The sequence below is a fragment of the Limanda limanda genome, chromosome 18 (assembly GCF_963576545.1).
Source record: "Limanda limanda chromosome 18, fLimLim1.1, whole genome shotgun sequence".
NCBI lineage: Eukaryota > Metazoa > Chordata > Actinopteri > Pleuronectiformes > Pleuronectidae > Limanda > Limanda limanda.
In genome coordinates this window covers 12,912,795-12,938,168 of record NC_083653.1, presented here as the reverse complement: position 1 = coordinate 12,938,168, position 25,374 = coordinate 12,912,795, and the positions used below count along the sequence as shown (strand labels likewise).

Below are 25,374 nucleotides of genomic sequence, written 5' to 3'. Positions count from 1 at the left end.
TCATTAAAGTTCACTCAGTATCTTGTGTATATTTTATGATTCATGGCTAAGATTTTGTATGAGAGATGTGTGGCTGATGTTAGAGGCAGTGTCCCAGAATTAATCTTTTGATGACATAGCACTGGACTCCACAGGCTGGAGTGAGGCGTCCACAGCCAGCTCCCACACAGAGGATGTGCTGTTGTGAATAGAACTCGTCAAATGTACGGCTTCTGGACCTTGGATGTAATGCTTGGTTGCAGTTCTCCAGACATGCACTTGTATTTTTGGTTTTTCGGAAAAGGAAGACGCCACCCTCTGAGCTTTAAATGCAGACTGTGCACACCACTTCAACATGAGGAGAAATTTCAAATTTGACAGAACCGACTTGCAAAGCTATGATTACACAATCACTATTTATGGGTGGGGTTTAGCAGATTGTCGGGTGGCTTCAGTTGTCACATTTTACTACTTCAAAGGGCATTCTCTGTTTCCAGACTGTGTTGTTGCATTGGCGACAGGGAGGACAGTGTGTTGCCGCCACCTCAGACCCTGAGTAAACTGTGACCAGACCTTCAGATGGGTTCCGCTCAGATTGACTTCCGATGGTGACGTAACTGCAGGAGTCCCTTTCTGACCTCCCAGCAGGAAGGTCAGAGTGTGTATGTGTGTTTGTGTGTGTGTGTGTGTGTGTGTGTATGTGTGTGTTTGTGAGAGTGCCGGGGTAGGGGTAAGGGAGGTACTGAAGGGGAGAAAAACAAGGTGAAAGTGGGGTCATGGAGCAGAGGGACCGAACAGGTTTCAGAGGATGTGAATGTCGGTGGGCCTCATGAGTAAACATAGTCTAGGTGTGAGATGAGGGAATAATTCAAAGTGTGTGTGTGAGCCCAGGTCAGGGTTACCCTCCCATCCAGTCCAGATCCTCCTGATCATCACCCGTGGATTTTTCCTGGGTTTCAGCTCATACTTAAACTGTTCTTCATGCCCTTCTCTCAGCAACATTTCATGTACTCACTAACCCATGTGCATGTGCGACTCAAGGCGAGTTACTTTTTTGGCTCTTCCTAACAGCTGCGTCTGTTCGGAAGATGTTGGGAAATCAGTGCCGGGAAACAAATGCTGGAGTGATTTGGTGAAAATTTACGAGCCCTGGTTAGAATCCACAGCAACTTTTTTTTTTGAGCGGAGACGTTTCACATTCTTTTTGTTTTGGTGCAAACCTCTGGATAATTACCATTCCTTTTTAAAACAGTGCAGTAATTTCAGCATCAGACCAACTGCTTTTGACATGTACCTTCTAATGCTGGTTGCACACATTGCCTATGTGTTGGAAGCTTCAGCTGAAACACTCATTCACTTTGAATGGGATGGGATGAAGCAAACCAAATCCGACAAAAGCTAAATAATAACCCTTGATTAGACCACCCATTAAATGAAGGCAGAGTAAAAGGAAACGCTACCAAATTAAATATAGGTAGAAAGTGTGAAAAAAGAGTAAGAAATTTGAGAAAGACAGTGAGAGAACAACATGGAGGTTGAAAGTTTTCAGTCTGAGAACATTTTCCTATTTCTTCATAGAAATGGAAACATGTTGGTGAACCCGGCTGGCCCTGCAGGCCTTGGCTGAATGGATCTCATCTGACCACTGCAGTCATACCATGGCTATGGTTTACATGACTGCAATTCAAATACACATTACGACACAGGTAGTTATAGTATGTTTTTTTTTTCAAGATATTGTTTTTCTAACTGCTTTGAACACACATCTGTTTATCAAATGAACAACAGTGAATAAGCCAAATGTCGGAGGAGCATCGGAAAAGGAAGTAAGTTTTGTGCAGTGTGGTAATGACTGGATTGGAATCACTGGGTTGTCTGACCGGTTAAAATGGGAATGTTGATATTGGCGCTCAAACCTGCTGTAACAAATTAATGGTCTGAGAAACTTCAGGAATACGGAGTCAGTAATTGTTTTGGCGGGATATCAACCGGAGGAGGAGGGAGAAGAGAAAAAAATAAATTTCATGTGCTGAGTATACTGAGACCGACAGATATTTTTTTTTAGAACAGAAGCGGTAAAATAATACTTAAGTCTATACGTGTGGCTGCGATATATTAACAATATAGAGAAATGTTTTGTGCTGTATGTACCCATCATTAATTTATCAACAGGTTGAGTATCTGAGAATTAGCCAGACAACAGGCACATGTGGTGGCAGCAGCACGTGCACACTCAGTTTACAATTGCACACAGACACGGCCGTGCACGCTTTCCATGTGTGCTGGTGTTTGCCAAAGACCAGGAAATGGGATTTACATCTTCCACTCTTCTCTGAAGGAAGATCGAAAACTCATCTCTTCTCTTTTCCTCTCTTATTCTCTCATTTACCAATGCTTAACGTTCTATTAGACTTTCTTATTATTAATGACCATGAAGTGAGCCAGCACACTTGAATAATCTTGGATTATCAAGTGTTGGATTTAAAAACAGTGCTTCTGGCAGATGTCCGGCTTCTCATGATTGATTAACATTGCATGTCTGCAGAGTGAATTATCTTCTGATATTGGCTCATTGACGAGAGATCTCTCTCTAACACTTCCTAACAAGGAGACAGCCCGAGAGTCACAGAAGCCAAGAGGCGGAGGATGATCCCATCCCTCCCAGTTTGTGATTGATGGAGTTGAAAGTTCACGAGGCTCACAATGACATGCCCACATGTGCTAGCTCTTATTCCCAAGATCACTTGAGGGATGTGTGCAGTATGTCAAAGCTCACTCTCTACCTGTGAGCTGCACGGTGGTTTAGTGGTTAGCTCTCGTCTCAAAGCAAGAAGGCTCCTGGTTTGATTCCCTGTTTGGCCTTTCTGTTTGGAATTTGCATGTTTTCTCTGTGTCTGCGTGGGTTTTCTCTGGGTCATCCAACAATCCACAGACATTTTGAGCTGGAGCTAGGTGCACTGGCTCTAAAATATTTACAGGAGTGAATGTGAGTGTGAATGGTTGTTCGTCTCCATTTGTTGGCCCTGTAATACACTGGTAACTGCTTCAGGTAACCTCACCTCTCACCCAATGTTAGCGGGGATTGGACCCAGCTCCCCGGACCCTGACGGGATAGTAAATAATGAAGGGATACATGGATGTGTGTTGTAGCCTGTTATCGAAATTCCCAAACACAGCATGTTAATATCTTATCATATCGTCCAAATTACACAATCCTTTTCTTGAGTTTACAACATGTTATACAATTATTTTCTAGTGTTAACAATATTCTTAATTTGTATGTGTCCTTTTTTTTCATATTTTTGGCATCTATACTTGCACAAAACACGTTGCATCCGATTCCTTGTAACCTATGTGAAAACCTGTTTGGCAATAAACCCAGATTCTGAAGAAATATCCATAAATCCAAATGTTATAGATTTTCCAGTTGCTTTTCTTGGTTGCCAGCGCCAGTAAAGAAAACTAAAACAAACAGACATCACAAAATCTTAAGCTTATTTTCCAGAGCCTAAACATGTTAGCATGTTAACATCTGCGAAATAGCACTCATGAAAAAAGGTTTTTACAGGCAGTTGGTCATAATTAACAGAGGCCTATTAGACTATTTGACCTGATGCAAGTACAAATCTTTACAGATGCTTGCACTGAAAGCTTAAGGCAATAAACATCACTAAACACCAACCAAATGTCAATCTTTTCACCTTCCCAGCATGTGAAATGAAAGGATCTCCAGAGTCTGTAGGAGTAATCTTCTGGAAACTATGAATGTATGTACAATTTCTCCTATGGCAATGCCTCCAGCAGTTGTTGGAATACATGTAAACCAACCGACAAGCGCCCAAGGTTTGGGAGGAGGTTGAATAGTACAGTGTTGCCAGGGACCATGGTTTGTATCCTGTCTCTTTCCGACATTGTTTGTTTCTTTAAACCATGTCCATGAGCTCTATAACTCTTCCCAAATTGTTTTTGTTGCCAAACCAAACCCCAACTATTATTAGAAGGATTATAACATTCTTATGTGAATCATTTATTTGATGGTCAGTGGTTTCTGTTGGACGGCACAGACAAATGTCATCTTAGTTTCTTGTCATCTATTGATAGATTCAACACGTAACTTAATTTTCCTAATCTTGCATATGGAAATTAAGCCTCAAGCTACATAACCAGCCTTGCCTCACAGGTTAAACATGTCGTACAGGTTTTTAGTTAAATGGAAATTATTCTCAAACTATGAATATATTAGTTTTAATTTTTCCAACGACAGATCCCGACTCTGACCAGCAGCGCTAATAATCCACAACACCTTTAAAACCAGGTTCGTGACAGTTTCTGTGATTAATTACATTGGAATCCGTCATCACACGTACTAAAGCATTTCCCCCTGTAACTGAGAAAAACATTACCAGTGTCATAGAGCCTTGAGGAACGCTAACACATAAATGATCAATGTCGCCCATCGCTATGATATACGATGCTATAAAGCCAAATACTAAACCTGCCAACATACACTATGCACTGTCATTCCTTGAGGCCACTTCTAACTTTCCGTTTCCCTTTATAAGGGCAGAGCTATACTTACACACATACAGGTGTGAGTTTGGCACAAGCAGCGGGCTGGCAGGTGTGTTTGCTATTGCAATGTGATAATGACTATCATTACACCCCAGGTAAGGACAGGCGTCGTAGGAGGAGGCCGGGATGGAGCCGAGGGGAAAGCAATAATGCTTTTACCAGGAGGTGAGCACAACTAGCGTTCCTGCTCCCTGCACAGCCTGCCATAAACACACATTTAAAGAGGTACACAGGCACAAAAACCAAAACAGGGAGAAGGAGATACACAAACAGAGACTCACACAAATTAGCACCTTGGTGATATAAATTTAGCTCCAAATGAGCCCTTCAGTGAGTATCAGTATAAATGCCCTCTGCCGATTACTGTTATTTCATGGAAGCAGAAAAGTGCAAGTTAGTGTTTTAGACTTTAATTGCTTATAAATATTATGCAGATGAATCTACATTCTTTTGTGTGGCATTATAGAAAACTATTTTAAATCCAATACAATTCTTATAACATGTGTTACTATAATTTATAAATACTATGAATACATGTCCAATTTTTTTGCGATCAGAGCTTTAAAATCCGCCATCTAAGAGATGCATTCCATGGAAAGTTCTACACATTTTTACTTTTGAAAAGTGATAACATGTCTTCATAAATCAAACTGAGTTATGACTATTCCCGCCCCCCCCCCTCCCCACACACACACATCTAGGTAACTGTACTTGGAAAGACAACAAATATTTTTTCAGGCTTTGTTCTGTATTTCTGCACATACACACAAAAACACACATCTTTGAATCATTACGCTTGACTTTTCTAACCTTTGGGAATTGTACCATTACGACCTTTGACTCTTAGACCTGAAATCCTACCTTTAAATGTAAATCAGACTTTTGACATAACTCCAAACCCTTAGAAAAAAGTAGGTGTCTGTGTACTGTCCTGTTTCCTTTGTATTCTGTGATTGCACACACATTTATCACTCATGACTTTGCACATACACACACACACACACACACACACACACACACACACACACACATGCACTTTGTGACCTGAAGTCAGTTCCAAAGAAAGCATTGTTTTCCAAAGCGATGATTTTATGAGCAGATTCCGGGGCCAACAAAAATGAAAATGCATGATAAGTAGTGACTGCATCGCTGATAACACCAAAAAAGTTTGTTATGGTAATGATGATGATAATTGCGACTATTAGAATTCTGATTTTCTTGGGACCTATGTTTGCTGCCGACTTTTTGTGCACTTTAAGTGGCTCGTTTTGTATATTTTGTGTCCATAATGTTTTTTAAACTCATCAGCACCTAATATTATAATACAATATGGATGCTTGAACACACTGTGTGACAATTTAAGGGTTTGTCCCATTACACGCCATCTTCTTGTAAGTGCTATACCTGTACTTTAGGGGGCCTGTGTGCGTGTGTGTCTGTCTGTGTGTGTGTGTGTGTGTGTGTGTGTGTGTGTGTGTGTGTGTGTGTGTGTGTGTGTGTGTGTGTGTGTGTGTGTGTTTCTGCGTGTGTGGGTGTGTGTGTGTTAGAGAGCCTTGTACCAGATGTTATTTTGCAAGGGAGAGCAGCTTCGTATGGCTTGTTGTAAAAAGAAGAAATGTTACAACATAGATGTGGTGAAATATCTCTAAGGCCACTTTCTGGTCAGGTCCTCTCAATGTAGATGCAGATGTATAAAATAATAGGTAACAAATGGATTCATTGATTGTTAAAAAGGTAAATACAGTACATCCCAACATTGGGTTGTGTTTATTTCAGTCCTGCGAGGGCTACACACCAGATTTTTTCCTTGTTTTAAGACAATTTTATATTTACCGATGGCTATCAGGATGTGAAGAGGAAGTTTCTATAGAGGATATCTATTCTGGGTGGGAGTTTCAGTCAAGATGGGCTGCAATGAAGTAAACTGTTTTTGAATGTATATAAATATATATATAAAAATACAAGTGATAAATACCACAAAAACAACAATTAAATTAATAACAAAGAACAATCATAAACATACAGAAATCCGTGTAAAAAGGGCCGAGGGTATAAGCCCAACCTGGCAACCCCGAGCTTGTTCTTATTAAGGGATTCTAGCTAATTTATAAATGTAACTATTTGTCTTCCATTAACACACCATTCATTTCTCCCTACCTTTCAGCCATAAGTCTATTACTCAGTCGGTCCACCTCATTGCTACACACCCAATAATGACACTAGCTTAGGTGGGTTGACATGAAAAGCCCCACTGTAATGAAGCACAGACTCACAGAGCTCTGTTCAAAATCCAAATTTTACCGAAATGTTTTTTTTTTGGTCTGTTTTAGGTCAAGGAATAATTTGTTTTGGCAAATGTGCCCTCTGGTTTACTGCCCCAGCTCGGTGAAAGAGAAGTTCACATCCGCTTCCCAGCGCTTTTCTACGGGACTTTCCTGATCTGTCTCCCACGCAGTAGACGAGACGAGGCTGCACAGAGCCACCAACTAACTAACAGAATTAAACTGAACTGAAAATGTATCATTTGAGCCACATGTGTGCACACAAACATTCAGATGCACTGATGAGAGACTCTGAAAATCTATTTACGGATTTATTGCAGAGTGACTCTTTTTCCTATCGAAGAAACCAGCCAATCATTTTCCTTCGCTATGAGTCAAATGACGAATCTGTCTCTCCCTCTCTGTCATTGGCTGTTTCCTGCACAGCAACAAGACAGCCTGTGTTCCAGCACCGGTCCCGTTCCAGCTGGCCAAACTGTTTACACTACCAGGCATAAACACTTGAGATAGGGGATGAAATCGGATTTATTGCTCCCGCCGGCCAATTGTTCGGTATCTGATGTCACAAAAAATCCGATAGCGATTAGTCCATTCCAGAAGTATGAATTATTATTATTGTGTTGCCTAATAATCAAGAGTATCGAGTTCTGCTCATGGTCGCTGTTCATAATCTCTGAGAGCAACATGGTCTGCAGATGTACCAGATGCTCGCTCAAGTTTTCCTGAAACATAAATACACGCGCAGCACAAATACACACACAGCACCAATACACAAATATGCACAAGCATGTCCACACACTCTTTTTTTTCTCCATCTCTCTAGTTTGACATGTCTCTCCCTGTCTCTGTCTTTTACACTAGCATGCACACACAAACACACAGACACACACACACACACACACACACACACACACACACACACACACACACACACACACACACACACACACACACACACACACACACACACACACACACACACACACACACATCCATCCCTGTTTCTCACAGTCTAGTCTTTCTGTTGTTTGATTTACTCTGTGAACTCTGACCCTTGCCGGGCTGAGCTGGATGGACTCTTGGCCCTGGTGCTGCTCCAACTGGTTCATTTACAGCATAACCGAAATGGAACCCAGAGAGAGAGAGAGAGAGAGAGAGAGAGTGTGTGTGTGTGTGTTTGTGTCCTAGATATATTAACGGATTAATTCTAACCAATAATAATAATAATAGATAGATAGATAGATAGATAGAGTACTTTATTCATCCCCGAAGGGAAATTAAGTTGTCATAGCAGTCGGTATATTTGAATACAATAAAATACTATATATAATAAAATAATGTGTTTATCATTGTGGTCAAACATTTTTACATATTACCTTTTTTGTTATTTTAGATTAGATATTCTGAACAAAGTGAAGTGGTTGTTGTGAACCTTAGTCAGCACAAATTAAAACCTCTTTTAAGCGTTACACCCATCCTTTCAGAGTTTTACAAGTCACTGGACGACTTTTTGGTGTTATTCATTTCCTGTTGTGAAGCCCAAATCAATTAAAGACGGCAGCAGTGATGTGACTCCATCTGACCTTAGCCTGTGAAGATATGACCACACGATCCACATGTCCTTTTAACACAAGAAAATTAAAGCATCTTAAACAGAAGAAATATTGCAGTAATTTGATAATTAATTTCTTTGTATGATTCTTTTAAAACAAACAAAAAAGATCCCAGATGGAAGCATGGCCGTTGTTGCCTTCACCACCATTGCCGATGAAAATCTGACACAAATTTACACATGAGCAAACATGAGTCAAGTTGTTTGTTGACATTTTAATGGAGAATCGTTATATATTATGTCAAGTTTGTTTGTCGGTTGTTTTTCACACAGCTTCTTCAGATCTCATACACATTAATACGCTTCTTCATGGTGGTCAAGGATATGACATCATCCTTTCATTTAGAAAGTTATGTCCTTTGAGTTGTTGCCTTTCAATTGAGGTTTTAAAATATAGAACTCATTCACTCTTTCTAATTCTCTGGCCTCAACAGAGTCCTCAGTAAAATGCAGATCCTTATCATGGGCTGTCTGTCTTGTCTCTCCACGCATGTCTGAAAAGCTAGAACAAAACACATAGTATCGTAGTGAAATAAGTAAATCTGCAGTAAATAAACCCGTCAGCACTTCTTTGAACATACGAATCAGAAAGGGATCTTTATTTTCTACATTCCTTTGATGGCTCTTCTTAAAGTCATAGCTGTGGTATTTTGCTAGAAGTCTCATCTCCGAAGGCGGTCCATGGCTTTGAGTTTTTAAACAGATGTGGGATCCCCACTGTTTCCTGCCTCACACATGCATTCTAAAATACTGAGTTATGAGAGACAATCAATGTGGGTCATGACTTCATGAAGCAATTTATCAAGGGACATTTCACCCAGAAATGAAAATGCACTCATTATCTACTCAACACTATGCCGATGGCGGTGTGGGTGAAGTGTTTGACTCCACTAAACACTTGGAGTTTCAGGGGTAAACAGTGTCACAGTGGTGTAAATGACCTCGTTTCGAGTCGAAATTTGAATGCTGGGGATTCTGGACACTCGTATGACGCCACAAGAGCAGAATGGAGGGATGATATGTTTTCTTTCTGTTGTTTTTTTATGCCTGAAGATAGTTAACTAATTTCTTAAATTGTTTTGGATTTGGCTGCAACACTTTTTACCCCTGAAACTCCAAAAGAATTTTGGGGCTTCAAACACTTCAACCACGACTCCATCGGCATTGTGGTGAATAGATAAAGAGTGAATTTTCATTTTTGGGTGAATATCCCTGTAAGCCTTCCTGCTGAGCTTCTTGATGAGAAGATAGGAGAGGTTAAAACTAAAGCACCAATATCATTGTTGTGCTGATGCATTTAACTGTTAAGAAATAAAGTGGTTCTGTTTAGGCAACTTATAGCTGGAGTTCCCGTTTTCACTCGTGTGAAAAGATAAGCTTGTGTTATGTTATACATTTGTTATATTAAGGATGAATTAATACTGAAAACAGTCAATTACCCTAATACATTAATTATCTTGTATTTTCAGTCCTAGTGAGAATCACGTTGTTCCAGGACATTTTAATTGAATTAGAGGGTACAGCTCTTCTGTTTCTAAGATGTTCTCTGTCTGTGATACCCATAAAAACTGCAGTGACACACTTCCTGACTCATCCCACCTGTTCAGACATTATTACTTTAAATCACCATAGTAACACACGTCCTAAGCTGCCTGAGTTATTGGGTTAGCTCTTCTCCTTGTTGTGCAACACAGCTCAATCCCTCGCTCTCAGTTCCCTCCCTGTGCCCTTGATACGGAAGTGGACTGAATTTTCTTCTTTTTTTTTGTGTCCTTTCCAGCGAGACTGACCTAAAAGGGAGATGGGGGAGGTATGTGTTACAGTACAATAGCCGGTAAATCTCTCGGCAGTAACCACACCAGCACACTGAGTACATGCTTATAGAGGGAGGCTAATCAGCTTTCTGCAGATGGGTTAATGTCCTTACAGTGGCCTAGAGGGGGGGGGGGCTATATTTAGTGTCCACTCTCTCCCTCTTAACAGGGATAACACTGGCCCTGTTCTTCTCTCTGTCGCTCATCTCTCTCTCTCTCTCTCTCTCTCTCTCTCTCTCTCTCTCTCTCTCTCTCTCTCTCTCTCTCTCTCTCTCTCTGACTCTCTCTCTCTCTTTCTCTCTCTCTATTTCACTCTCTCTCTCTCTTTATCTCTGCTTTAATTCATCATGTGGGCAGAGACAAAAGGAAATAAGGACTATGAGGTTAAAAAAAATCAAAGAACATAGATGATATGAACCTGTGTATTTAATGTAAGCACAGATAAGAGTGACCTAAAAACCCTCTGCACTCATCAATAAGTTTATTAAAACCTTTATATATAGAGTCTATGATTAAAACCTGTTTTTTGGAATAAGGTTACAGATGAAGAGAAGGGTGATGAAGAGATGAAAGAGACCATTAGAGAGAGAGAGACTAAGTAAAGTATTTATTCTCAGTGTCGGCAGGGAAAGTGACATGTGGAGGCTGAGGCCTGCGGGCATTAAGAGTGATCCAGACCGGCAGCCAGTCTGCTCAGCCCATTACCATGAGTCCCTGGAGACCAGTGCTCGACTGGTAGTAAGGTGTGTGCATTTGTGAACAATTTACCTGTTGTCCAAGTTCACTTTTGGCTAATGAGGTCTGGCAAACAGCGCAATGACGGTCGCTGGCGGCTATTGACGTCTCTTAGAGGGGAAATCCGTCACGTTCGGCTGTCACTCGCTGGCAGCAGCTCTCCTGCCCTCTGGGATTGCGAGGGCACCTCAGGACGTTGACCCGATAAAAACGTCCGTCTGTCTGCCAACGCCCAGCCACCAGATCTAAATGCCAGAGCTCTTTACATCATGTAAACCGAGATCCAGTGAGGTGAAGCATCCAGGAAACATCATGTAGGGTGAGTGTGACAATGATGAGGAAAAACAAAACAATGAAGGGGAGAACAGTTGTCTGAAGGTCTTTTTTGTTTTTAATTATCAAGTCGAAAAACTTTGCAACACAATTATCAGATCATTATTTCCATGTCCAAACAGGATGGCAGTTAAAAACAGACGTATACAACTGTGACACAATCTCTTTGGAGCGACAGAAAAAAAAAACATATGAAACAGTTCAGAGCACAAAGTCAAATCTGCATCTCAGTTTAAACACAGAAAAACACAAATGTTTCCCGCACCACGAAGAAAAAAAATCTTTGACTCAATGACACAGCTTTTGAATCTGCCTGCTACAAACAGCCAAACACAAACTGTACAAAAATAGAGATCGATAGAAAAATAGGAGCTGTGATTGAACATGCTGAATCTCTTGCACTTTTAAAGCTGAGAAAAATTCTTGCTCAATTTATTGCCACTCAATTATCGATGTGATTGTCTGTTACCTGTAATCGAATTCTTTCACTGTGCGGTACTTTAGGAAAATAATTTAAAAAACCGACTGATTGTGCTTGTGTGGTTTAATACTTGTACATTGCTGAAATGCACACAATCCAACCTCCACCACTCTGACAAACACACATTAGCATCACTTCCCAGCTCTGCAGATATTTGCAGACGCCCGTACAGGAGGAACATGTCCTAAAACAGCTTGTATACATGGAAAGCAATCATTTTTTTTATATAATGTTATCTATAACAGTGAATGTCAAAATGCCTTTGTACACAGAATACTGAGAAATTTACCATTCTATATATTTGATTTCAAAAGATGGGACAATATTTGTATTGTTTTGATTTTATTAAAACTTTCCTCTGTAAACTATTTAGCACTGTTTCAATATGCATTTCAAATAAGTTGCACATCTAATTTACTTTCTGTCCAAGATGCATTTGAAAATGTAAAGGTGTCCTGTAGAGTTTTTAACCACTAGTAGCGCTATGGAGCAATGTTTTTGACAAGTGCGTCCCCATTTCATTTGTATTGTGCCTTTCTCCAAAGACGCATATGCAAATATTGAACCACACAGGGTTTGTAAAACAATGCATGTTTTAAATTATCAAAACTTTATATGTCCACTCAACAGTTTTGTTAAACTTTGAGGATAAAACATAACTTAATGTGGTTATCTACTGATCTGAACTCCACAGGGCACCTTTAAGAAAGGCTGAGTTGCATATTTCAAAGGGATTTATTAATTAGCATTTTACCTTCTGTATGTCAACATTTCAGCATGTAGCGTGTGTGCATGTTGATTTACACCTTTTAAGAATTACTTAAAACTTCTCTCTGGGATAAGTCGCATGTTTGGCTGTCAGGCTGCATGTGCACTGGTCCGTTTTATGTTGCAACAGTAAAAGGACAGTTTATTCTCTCCTGTGACGAAACTGTTTCTCCCACAAGTACAATCTAATTTACTTTAACAAGCACTTTTTATCCCCGCCCCCGCACTACCCACCCTCCCGCCCCTTCTTTCTACAGATGATGAGATTACAATGTTACTTCCTCTTTGGTAATCAGGATGTGCGTTCGTCCACCAGGACCGCAGATAAGACCAGGCTTTAGCGAAACGTTGTCAAAAAAGAAAAAAGGAAATAAAGTTGAGGAAGATACATTTCTCAGTGTAAGAGACCCTTACTCAGTTATTGGTAAACTCTCCCAATACATTCATCTTTATCAGGTGTCATCGTCGCTCGTCACTGAGACAACTCGGCAACCACAAAAAATGTCTCTTCCCTTTAGGCTTTGTCGAGGCACTTAAAGAAACTTATCCCTGTACAGGAATAAAGCATGCATTGTTTCGTTGTTTTTCAGTTCAGATAGAACTTGAGTGTCGAAGTAGATCTTTGGATTTGTAAACAGTATCGTTCCTCTTTTTGCATGGTCCGCCCTCCTCCCCCCATCACACACACACCCACACACAGAGCAGAGCACACGTAAAAGGTCAAAGGGTTGCTGTTGTTGGATCAAGAATCAATATCTTCATTGCATCATGTTCAATATCTTCAATGCCTCGTGTGCGTGTCTGTTCCTCTCCATGGCTGCCGCCTGTAAATATGAGGGTCTGGTTTGTGTTTCTGTCTATTTGGAGTTCGGAGGAGGAAAATATTGTCATATCCAGGGTGTCGATGACTCTGAGGCTGAGCTCAACTTGCCGTCTTCTCCACCAAATCGGTCTTAGCCCTGATAAAGGAACCATGAAACTGATGGTCAGCCTCTGTCATCTGTCCCTGTGTGCTCAGCTCCTTCATGCTGTTGCACCGTACTCCAGGGAAAAAACTTTCTCTGGCCCACTGCCTTCCCTTCTTCCCTTTATTCGCTTCTTTTAACTGCGCCCTAATGTCTGTTTAAATTTGTCTCCAGCATTTCCTCTCTCATTTCCCTCAGTTCCCCATCTTAGGGAAGAGATAAAAACATCATTTATCCCTTTTGATTGGGCATGTGTTCCACCAGCTACACAATAAAGCATAGATGCTCACAAGGTTTAGTTACAGGGCAACCAGCTGGCGTACATGGGATGCTGTGAAGGAGTAAGATACGGATGATGAGCAGGCGAGGGTGGACAGGCGTAGACAGGCTGAATCTGAGCTACATAATAGTTGCTGAAGTTGCCATCGCAGACATAAGGGGCCGGTTGATAGAAGCAGGTGACGTTGGCGGCGTTGGGAATGGCGTTCTGCTCGGCCAGGACCCGCAGCGCCAGTGAGGAGATGAGGCTGAGCGTCTGGCGCCTCTCGTGGCCCATCAGGCACACCGTGCTCTCCTGCACCACGTCGTACAGCGTGGCCAGGTAGTCATACTTCCTGTCCTCCAGGTCCACAAAGTGGTTCTGCAGGTAGGACTCCAGCTTCCTCCTCTGCTCGCTCACGTCGGGAAAGTCTATGAAGAAGCGCGAGCACATGTAGCGCTGCAGCAGTTTCATCTCGCTTTCTGAGGCTGCACGGAAACCCCGCACCAGGAGGTGACAGTACTTCAGCAAACCCCCTCCTCGGATCTCCTCGGGACTCCGCGTGCAGATGAGACGCTTACGCAGGTGATCGAGGGCGGTGGGGAAGTCGCCGTAGACACTCTCCCCGAGGATGGTGGGGTGGAAGGTGGCAGCCATCGGGTGCTCGGAGCACTCGTAGAAGAGGAGGAGCGAGTCCAGCCGGATCTGGAAGGAGTCCACGCTGAACTCAAACTGCCGTCGAAGGGAGTCCACAAACTTTAGCTCGACGTTCTTGCCACGGTTGTTGGAGAGGGAGATGAGACTCCAGCGGTCTGAGTCATTACACACCTTCACCATCTTTTGCACATAGGCCTCCTGAAAACCCAAAAATTAAAGGTCAGATTCAAAGCACTGATATTTGCATCTCATGGTTTTGAAAGGTTTAAATATGTGAATCGCATGTGAAATGCTCAAAAGATACTTGAATCCCTGGTGAAACAAGATTTACTCTTTTGATGTAGTTTTGTTCTATTCTCTATACTAATGTATCACTTGTAGAATTTCCATTAAGGCACTGCAGCATAATAAGAGCAAATAACAAGGAAAACCGAAGCTGAATTATTTAATTTCTTGACTTAGCCATGTTTCTGCAAATAACACCCAACTCAGTCACCCACTCCTTTCTCTCTGTCTGTTAACTCCACCTCCTTGTTTTTCCTTCCTCTCACAGCTCAACTGTAGTTAGTTCCTGCAGCACTTCTGCCTATTTGCTCTGAAAATTACACTAAATGTGCTCATCAGACGTGTTTGCTTTCATGGTTATAGATTAACAAATATTGGGTCTTACAAGGAGATCATCTGGATACTTACATCTGAAAAAAGTTTGAGTGGGATCAACAACTGGACATAAATGCTATTTTCACTATGATAAAATGTTGGTATAATGGATGGATAAGGACTTGGTCTGTTGCTCATGATGTTTTGCTGATCACATCTGTTGGTGGGCCATTAGCAGCCTGGGTAGTCTGTGGTATCCAGGTAACTGAGGGCCGGCTGATTAATGTGGATCCGACTCCAATTGGATTAGACAGAATCCTCTTTGAAACCAACCTTTTTACTATTGTACGGCTCATATCTCTGCTGTTTGTGGAAGATCTAAATCTTGTCAAATGTAATAGAAGAGAATATGCAAACAGTGAATGTGACCATTAACTGGGAGGTGCACATAACTTCAGCAGTGAGAGATCTGTAATTACATGAGTGTGGATGGAAATGAGGGAAGGATGGAAAACTTAAGCATACAGCAAACTTTCCTGGAAGGTTTGAAAGCCTGAAAAGGTTAGAGGCAAAATGTAAAACTCTGCTATGCAAATAATACGATCAGTACAGGTTATAACTTCATACGTTACCTTTAAAGTCACTGGTGTGATCTTCTGCTTATTCACTCCCTCTGGCAAGAAGTCTAGAAGAGAGTCCAGGACTATATCTTTCACTATCTGGAACTCCATCTCTCCTTTCAGGTCAGCGCAGAATATCAAGTCCAGATCTTTCCAGCCCAGCCCGCTGTCTTCGTGCAGGACGTAGCTGGCAGCGGATCCGTTGAGGCGCACCTCCCGGACATGGATCCGCCTCTCCTCCATGCGGCTCCGGACCACCTTCACGATATCTCTCGGCTTCACCTCCAGCGTCGGGAAGCTCCAGCGGCCGTGGATGGGGATGGAGCCGGTCAGGATGTTGTCCAGCCGCTGCACTTGCTCCCAGTTGAGGACACTGAGGCTGATGCTGTCCCCGTCCGAGCCGCTGGTGGCCGCAGCGGGCTCGTCCATGCTGATCATGAGAGATGCGAAGGACAGATCTTTGCACTACCTGGCGTCCTGTAGAAAAGAATCGTTGAGACTGAACTGTATCATAACATCGAGATGCTGGACGAGGAGAGTGTCTCTTTACGCATGACGAAGGAGAAGTATCTGGGCGGCGTTGTGCTTGTCCTACTTCTCCTGCGCACCACACAATGTCAATTATCGAGCTTAGTCCAGCATCTATCTCCACACTCAAGCGATTGTCCCCCACAGCATCAGCTTTTCACAACATGCCAAAGACTCACTGACCCATCCATCGCATCCGAAGGAAAGCGTTTCGAATATTTACTTCTGTCCTCTTTGGATCACTTTTACGCACGGACCACACAGCCAAGGGCAACTTTTTACGCAACGCCGACTGGCTGACCCCCCCCCTGTCAGCTGCACACCTACTTCCAGAAAGCGGTGGACGGCTGCTTCTCCTTCACATTTTGGCCGTTTCTCCCTTGTAATTGCTGCGCGATGTCACAGAGATCCAACTCCACAGCTGCTGGAGGAGTCGACGTGCGTGCAGTGTGCGAGGCGCGCAGGGCGGGTCGGTTTGACTGACAGCACACACCTCCTAATAGCTTCTGCCACTTCCTATGCAGACTTTGAGTGGCTGCGAGCCTGGAGACTGAGGCGTGTCTGGAGAATGGGCGGCGCAGGAGAACAGACAGAGAACAGTCGTGTTGACACTTGACCCAAAAACTTCTCCTGCACCCCCTTGTTCTCCAAGACCACTTGAGGCTACACCATCAATAAGGAAACCTACTAAACAACTGATTCAACACTGCACTGGGGTTTAACTCACTTGTAAATATACATTTAAATACATATATATATTACAAAACCATACAACATAATACAACTTTACTAATCCCAACAAATTAATTTTAGTTTGTTATTAAGTTTAGAATAAACTGAACTAATCTTAAGTAAACTTTCGATTTTTATTTTCACTTATAATATTCTTTCAACTTTCTGTGAATTTCTTATTTTCACTTATATCTTTTAGACTTAATCGTTATTGTTTTTGTTTTTGTTTCTGTACTCTTTCTCATTTATTGATGGTGTCACTGCAATCTGGTGAAAGCTGGCACATTAATTTCCTTTGGGTCTAATAAAGTCTTATCTTATCTCTAAAAGTAGATCAATAAAAAACAATATACAGACATCCACTAATATAATAAAACACTTAAACACCATAAAACAGCCGTTCAGCTGCATTGAGGTAAAAGTGCAATTTCTTTAAAGTGTGTGCAGCTTATTTGAGTAGTCTTTAGATGCCTAAATCAACAAGTTTCCAATAGTATGTAGTGAAGAAGTGTTTTTCCTGGGAGTCATGGTTTAACACTAGGAATAGTGTGATTTAGGTGTTGTGTCATGAACACTGAGAACTAAGATAAATATAATTCACTCTTGATAACATTAAAACAATGGCTACAAAGACAAATATTTTTTTAAGTCTTACATTAGAATTTCTCAGGAGCCTCATAATTCACAAGTGAGTCTGAGGAAAGCACTGCACATAACCCCAACGCCCTCTAGGGGTGGTTTTTCACCAGTTCATCATTTGGCCCTGCAGGCATATATGTCTGTAGCATCTCTTTAGTCTTTATAACACTGCAGCAAAATTCCAATAAACCTTTGTTCTTAGTACACAACCTGTATGTATAGCGCTTTAAAGGCTCATGTGTGCTTAATGATCAATTTAAGGGTGGGATTTTACTGCTCACTTAACGCCTCTGATATGCAGCTTGCACAGTAAGCTGTCTGTCAATATGTAGGGTATAGGCCACAGGTTCTGCGCGGGTTAGCTGCCGCGTAGGATCTATAAGCGTAGTGCTTGGCACGTACATGTATATCTGCGTCACTGCAGACGAGCCCATAAACCAGCTTACTACAGATTACCCTGTATGTGCAGTGACACACGTTCATGCAGACACACACACAGACATGAGGGAAGGGACTCATGCATGCACATTCGTATCACTGTCGTTTATACACTACCTCTGCCGTTTCGAGTTAGTGTTATATGCAACTCACAAGGAAACGGTCAAGTGTATGTGTGTACAAGTACAGATGTTGCGATATTTTTTTCTGAAACTAGACTTTGCGGATCTGCCTGCTAACCCTGTGTGGAAGTGATGATTGCTATCACTGTGGTGGCTTGTCGTTAGTGTTGTAATTGGCAACAATGGTGCCAGTGCCACTTATATCTACTGGCGTCTTGCATATAGTACATGTCACCATTTTACTTGAGGTAAATGCTACACTTTGGAAATCACTTCTTCAATTTCAAGGGGAAAAGACACAGTGATTTCCGGTGTCAGAAAATGACAGTTTTTTGTTGGTGAAACTAAAACTCGGAGGGATAGATAGATTTGCATATACTTGATGACGCCAGACCCAGGATTTTCCTCCGTATCAGAGGCTTTTCCGATGCTGGTATCGGTATCGGAACATTTCTAGTGACAGATTAAGCTTTTAAACTTTATAAAGCACAATCCTCAAACAAATGTCTTATAAATTAGAGAGCTATTTGTGAAGAAGCCTTCACAAATGTCATGTTTTAGAACCTGTGATGTCTGGCTATAGGTTAATGCATATGTGCTGTATCTCATGACTATATCTGTCAAGCACTTGAACATGTGCGCAAAGACATCACATGCTTTCCCATACATTTACTGTGTCATTTCATTATATGTCATGAGGCCTTCAGCTCCACTGTAAATAATCAGCATATATTGGATTTCTATGTAGTGTGTGGGAGCTGTTTTCACATGGTCTTGCTTCATATCTGTGAGTCATTGGGTAAACATACCCACATAGTGTTGGCAATAAACAAAATTTTAAATTGATCATATCTCAGCAATGATTTCAACATTGAGAGCGTTGAACTGCCAATGAAGATGTTGTGTAAGGATTCAAAAATAGTTACAAAAAGGAGTAGTAACCTGATAACAGTTGGACGACCTTTCTTGACATCCTGCAGATAAATATGTGGTTACCATGAACCAACTATTCTCCTGAAGTTTATATGCACAGTGTACTTTCAGCAGGTTATCACATCTTGAGTCTATTCCACATGTTCTAAATTTACGCCAAGTCTGCCTCAAATGTCTGTTATACGTCTTAACAACGTGAGGATTGCAACGAGAACTTGAAACTTTACTCGAGTTACAGACATCTTTGTGACATTTCCTGATTGCAGACAATGTAGCTCCAGAGGTTCATACAAGGCAGCAGGTCAGCCACACCTGTCACTTTCCCCATTCACCAAATGGCTCAGTGTCAGGCTTACTGCCGTGGATACTTACCATGAGGCAGTGACTTACCTGATCTCTGACCTGTGAAGTGGATGACACCGGCTTGGTATCCAATGTGTGACGACATCACAGGGCTGGCGAGGGGATTGTCCGACAGACCTTTTGTCAGGCTGCCACACCAATCGTCACATATAGACGCAAATTTGTGTGTTCGAATATACGTCCATCACCGCATTTTCTGAGCATTAAAGTGCACAATGCCCATGACTGTGGCATATTTTTATTTAGCATGGAGCTTTACGTGTGTGTTGGTTTGTGTATTTTTGTTTATGGAGATCTCCCTCCATTTATAGAGCAAGCTAAAACCACTGGCTTCATTGAGAAAGTCAGACATATTCGGGCATCACATCATTTGCACCTCACTCTCTGATCACTTCTCATATAACTCACCTTCACCCTGCAAACTTTACAATCAATCGTGCATTCCCCCTCTCCATCTGAGGATGCTCTTCCCTTTTTTTGCAGATCCTCTCTACAATCCCCCTTACCGCCATTCCTACATGTGGAAGTTGATTAAGAGATTACAGTGAGTCTGTTAGCTGAACGTGCCTCCACTCTCCTTCATCTCTACCTTCACCCGCCTCACTCTCTTAACGTGGTTTACTATTTTTATTCTTTGGATTTCTATTAGTAGGAACAAATCCACTTTTAATACTGGGTTGTCCCTACATGCACCTCTCACTTGGCCCGCCTACCGAGTACCTACTTTCTCCTCTGGTGTAGACTGGGGAGCAAAGGAGATTGTTCTTTGTAAACTGAGAATTTAAACCCTTTTTTGGACAAAAATTACACTTATTAACACATTTTTTCTTATAATTATTATTGATTTAGCAATTGATGAACAAAGTTGCTTTAGGGGAGGTGATACCATGACATTTTTAGTTAAAATCATATGAGTTGTTTTTTTTGTGCAAGTTTTTTAATGGTAAGTTACAATAAACACATCATGTCTATCAACAATCATGCTTACATGAGCTAATTTGTGTTTTACAGTCCATCTGAGACGTTTGGAAAATGCTGATATTACCTGGTTAAACATTTAGCCACAGCCACTTTATAGAAAATATATCATTGATGTCGTCATCAGGTTGCTATGACTTGTAAATGAAGAAGTGGTTTGACATTAGCATCAGCTGTTTGGCGAGCGGAAGTTTGGGCCTTGTTCACTGTGGTTGGTTTCGTTTGTCATGTCCAACAACAATCCAGCTAAGTTATGTTTTTAAAGTCCATATGATGTTTGAAGAAGGTGCTAACATTAGCTTGTTAAAAGGGCAATGGCTTTAAGATTTAATGTATGAGTCATAACCTTTTGTTGTAAGAAGTATTGGGTCATTTTATGGAAAAAAAACTATATTGCTCTTCTCCAGGTTGCTATGACTTGTGAATAAAGCAGCTGGGTAGACTTAGGTAGAATGCTTGCCTATCTGGATTGAAAATTGTGCCTTGATTGATGATGCTGGTTTGACCTGGTGGTTACATGGACAGTTTTGAAGTTAGCATGACTAGATATCTATATTTTCTAACTTCTGAATAACAGAACACTGAAGTCTGTTTAATACATCTTCTGTATTCCCTTTAAAGCAAGCAGAAAAAATATCTTGTAATTTTCATGCATATATGCAGTGGTGGGAAGTAACAAAGTAGAAATACTTCGTTACTGTGCTTAAGTAAATTTTTCACATATCTGTACTTTACTTGAGTATTTATTTTCCTGACGACTTTTAACTTTTACTCGCTACATTTGAGCACAAATATCTGTACTTTCTACTTCTTACATTCTCAAAACTAGCTCGTTACTTGAGCAGCGGAGGTTGGCGCAATGTGCACCTTTACACACGGCGCACCTCTCTCTCGCTCTCTCGCTCCTGCAGGAGCTCGGTTCAGTCTTTATTATTAGGGCCCGAGCACTGACAGGCACTGACAGACGTGAGGCCCTATTGGAATTTTAAGGATTATTATTCAGGCAAATTAATTGGCTTTTTGAGTGCTTTTATTAGGTGACTTTATGTAATTTTTTGAAGGTATTCCTTTTTCGATTCACATTCGTTTTCCCTTTCCTGCTTAGTGTCAACATCTGCACATAAATACATAGCTCGAAGCAGCAAGTGGTTAACTTTTCTTAAAGAAAATATTGGAAGTAGTTGGTTTAAACAAAAACTTTTGGCAAATAGACTATCATTGGTTGGCCGTGTCTACTTAGTCTTTCACGTCCACGTAAACAAAACAAACAGATTTAAAACAAGTCGAGATGGAAAAACAAACATCACAACCAATAATATAAGCAAACGCAAAAACAACTTTCAGCCAACACAACCAAAAACAAACACTGTGTCGTGGACTACTGCATATTCACGCACACAATTCAGGTTTTTTAATGGACCTCGCCAAATGGATCCCTGGGTAATCAGGCCCAGTTTTCCACTCACTATAATGACAATTTCAAGTAAGATATCTGTACTTTTACTCAAGTATGGCTTTCAAGTACTTTATACACCACTGCATATATATATATATATATATATGTTATAATGGGGGTCTGTCGTGAACACATTGTCCTCAGTTGTGTTGTGTTGTGTGTCTGCTGAGAACCAACTGATTTGTAGCATCTCAGAAATAATTGTATTTATACTTCATGCCCACGATAAACTGTTGAACTTGTGATCTTATACAAATCACTCGGGAATCGGCTGCAAGAAATTACCAACCTTCTTTTCCCAAGTCTGTGCAGGAAATTCACATTGTCTGCATGACTCCAACCCTGGGAGCTTTGACACATAGCCTGCAATACATGCGGTTGTGAAGCTCATGTTGGAGCTGGTGGCGCTGTATCCAGGCAAAGTAAAACTTCAACTGTGTCTTCAATCAACCTTCCCAGTCAACCTTGACGAGTGCAATAGTGTAAGCCCCCACTAAACTCTTGCACAGCCACTAATGAGATTCGCTGACGTGCCCTGCACTGTAAGCCATGCTGCAGCGCTCCTAGAACGTCTTCCTGCTATCAGTATGTTCATGGCAAATATAAATTATAAAGAACTGTTGTTATGAAATGAAGACAGAACAGTTGAATTGAGATCAAACATGTGCAGGGTTGTGGTTACAGGAAAAAACACACTGTTGGTTATAACTCAATTAGACCCACACATGTGCAGATACACACTGTCAATGTGAAATGTTTATTAAAGGTTCCATGCAAAGATCATAAACTTATATTTGATGTTTACAAGTCGTCGATCATTGACCAACGCAGACATTTGTATAGGAACCCTCCGTGACCTGAACTGAACTCAGTCTGTTAATGAAGTCCCACAGATTCATCCAGTCCTCCTACTCTGTAAGTCAATATATTCCTTGTTATTTTAACAAACTGTTCTACTCTCCTGACCTGTCATGACTGAGAGCAACACACTGTTCTTACAAAATAAACAGGAAGTGAATCACCCGATCTGTGACTCAGCTTCCTATCTGATACTGTGGTCAGAGATGTCGAGGCCACATTGATATGCATGTGTTGTTTGACAACAAACATGCAGATGCACCCACCCACAAACGTGTTTCCTTTGTAAAAAAAACTGAAATTAGCCTGAAACAAAGATCGAGTTTGATAAACCCAACATCTGATTCCCAACTTGCAGTTTAAGGCCCTTACAAAGTTGAATTTGCAGGATCAACATTTATCTGCAAAACAAAGTAACAAGGGGATTACCAGCAACTGCTTTGGGTCCTGCAACTCAGTTGGGCCCAAAATCTGGGCCACGTTTTTCCAATTTAATTAAAAATGTTTGGAAAAATACAAGTTAAGCACAATATTAGTAAGCGATCTGATATTCTGCTTTATTACTCGTCTGAGGCTCTGTTTCACTATGTTGTCCAGAATCAACATTTCATTACACACCAAAAAAGTAATTTGGTCAAAGTTGACCCAGTGTGAGTCAGAATAACAACACACAAGTTAGTCAACTTTCCCCAACATCAACAGGTTAGGGGCTATTTACCCCAAAAAGTAAATTTGACATTTTGCTAAATAATATAATATGTATTTTATGAATATATAATAGATATACAAGTTACTTGTCTATGAATAATGTGAAGTGTCGTCATATGTAAACAGAATTATTGTTAAGAATACATATTTATATGTTGTTTTCAAATAATTTTGGAAAACCGAGACAATATTTAGGCAAAAGTTGTTATTATGAAAATAAGCCCAAACTGAGTAATTTGTGACCCTGTTATTTCTATAGTGTTAAAACATTATTTCAGTTTTGTGTCTACGTGTTGTACCTTATTGTGTTTAATTAAATTACCACAAAGCAAATAGAGGAGTTCAATCCGGCCGTTCATGTTCACCCTGCAAATGGTTAAAGGCACAAGTGCACATTGCTTTGATTGAAAGGATCTCAAGCCCACGAGGCTGGGAACCACAGCACAAAAACCAAAGAAACTTACTTCATGTCTCTGGAGCCTGTTTTTTTTTTTTTTAATTCCTCCTTCCTTGTCAAAAGCCTTTTCTTCCAGTTTCATAGAGAACATGGAAATCCCCTCAGTAGTTCCTACTAAGGTCACATTCACACAGCATGAAAGACCACGGCGCCACCTGCTGGTTGACAGCAAACAGCCCACGTTCTACTGGACCGACCTGAAACTTATCAGTGACTCTGTTGAAACATCTTTTGACATCTCGCTAGATGGCGCTCTTTTCATGCTGCTCAAACAGAACTTGCACACACTTAATTTCGCCTCTCTCTCATTTCCCACACGCTAGTCAATGTCAACACATGGTATTTGTACAGCTGTGACATGTAAGCAGTGTCATCCCAGAGCCAACTGAGGTTGCCTTATCCTTTAATGCGATGGGTTATGATCCTGTTTTCAAAAGCTGAAGGATTTAGAAGGCATTTATTACACAGACGCACAATGACAAAATCAGCCATATTGGTAATCAATCATTCAAAGCATTTCTCCACACGTTACTTGTGTTGAGTGATTCCTGGTGAGACTGAGCCCCTGTCCTGTTTGACATAAAGCTGACATTACATATATTAGACATATTTATGTGCTATGGGAAATCTAAGTCTTTACGGTTGCAAGACGGATCCGACTAGATGAAGTTTGTGTTAACACTCTTAACAATCTTTTTATCCTTTATTTTAGTGCTTTGTCAGCACCATTATGTCGCCCCGGCAACAGTTCAGTTCTGTGCTTGTCTGCTCGGCAGATGGCTCGTGTGACTGTAGTTGCAAATGTTCCATTTCAGCTTTGTTTTGACTCTGCACATGATTTATGATCTTGAACGAAGCAAAAGTAGGAACTGATTGTCTCTGTGTGCGTGTGTGCGTGTGTGCGTGTGTGTGTGTGTGTGTTTGTGTGTATGTGTGTGTGTGTGTGTGTCTGTGTGTGTGTTTGATCATATACCCTCCACAGAAACACGTCAACAACAAGATAGACCACGTACATTTCCGCTGCACTTCCTCTTTAAAGCATCTGCCACATCTTATCTACTTTCACAAGTGAGATAACACACCCCAACGCCTCAGTAACACCATATGTTGACATGGCACGATAAAGAATTCAATGCACAACAAACCCACACATGCAGCCACACCTTCTCTGTAACTGCAGTCAATCTGCAGGATCAACGTGTGACAGCCTAGTGCTCAAACCAATTGATTTTAGGGAGATGAGTTGTGCTCCAGAATAATTCAATGGTGAGATCTTGTAGGAAATCTATCCACTGTGCGAGCTGCAGGCTGCAGGTGATGTGGCAGTAATTTTGCATGATGGTCAGTCATTTGGCACTTTGCTCTATCATGAAAGCTTCAGGGTGGAGCTGCACTCCTCTGCTCGTCTGTCTCGACGTCTTTTTTCTTCTTGTGAGCACGACCTCAGTGAGAGGTGATTTGGGGTGAGGTGTTCTTCCCTCGCTC

At 41.3% G+C, this 25,374-nt stretch overlaps 1 protein-coding gene across 2 annotated transcripts; it reads right to left on the bottom strand.

Moving 5' to 3' along the window:
* Positions 1 to 12,822: 12,822 nt before the first annotated feature.
* Positions 12,823 to 16,658, bottom strand: LOC133024618 (terminal nucleotidyltransferase 5A-like). 2 transcript variants are annotated; one of them, XM_061091776.1, is made up of 3 exons: positions 16,533 to 16,658; positions 15,690 to 16,154; positions 12,823 to 14,655 (listed from the first exon to the last, which is right to left on the bottom strand). In XM_061091776.1, exons 2-3 carry the CDS (start codon positions 16,113 to 16,115, stop codon positions 13,837 to 13,839), a joined length of 1,245 nt encoding a protein of 414 aa, XP_060947759.1. In that variant the 5' UTR covers positions 16,116 to 16,154; positions 16,533 to 16,658; the 3' UTR covers positions 12,823 to 13,836. The 2 variants fall into 2 exon arrangements, with proteins under 2 accessions (XP_060947759.1, XP_060947758.1); XM_061091775.1 differs by having other exon boundaries at positions 15,690 to 16,658.
* Positions 16,659 to 25,374: the final 8,716 nt, after the last annotated feature.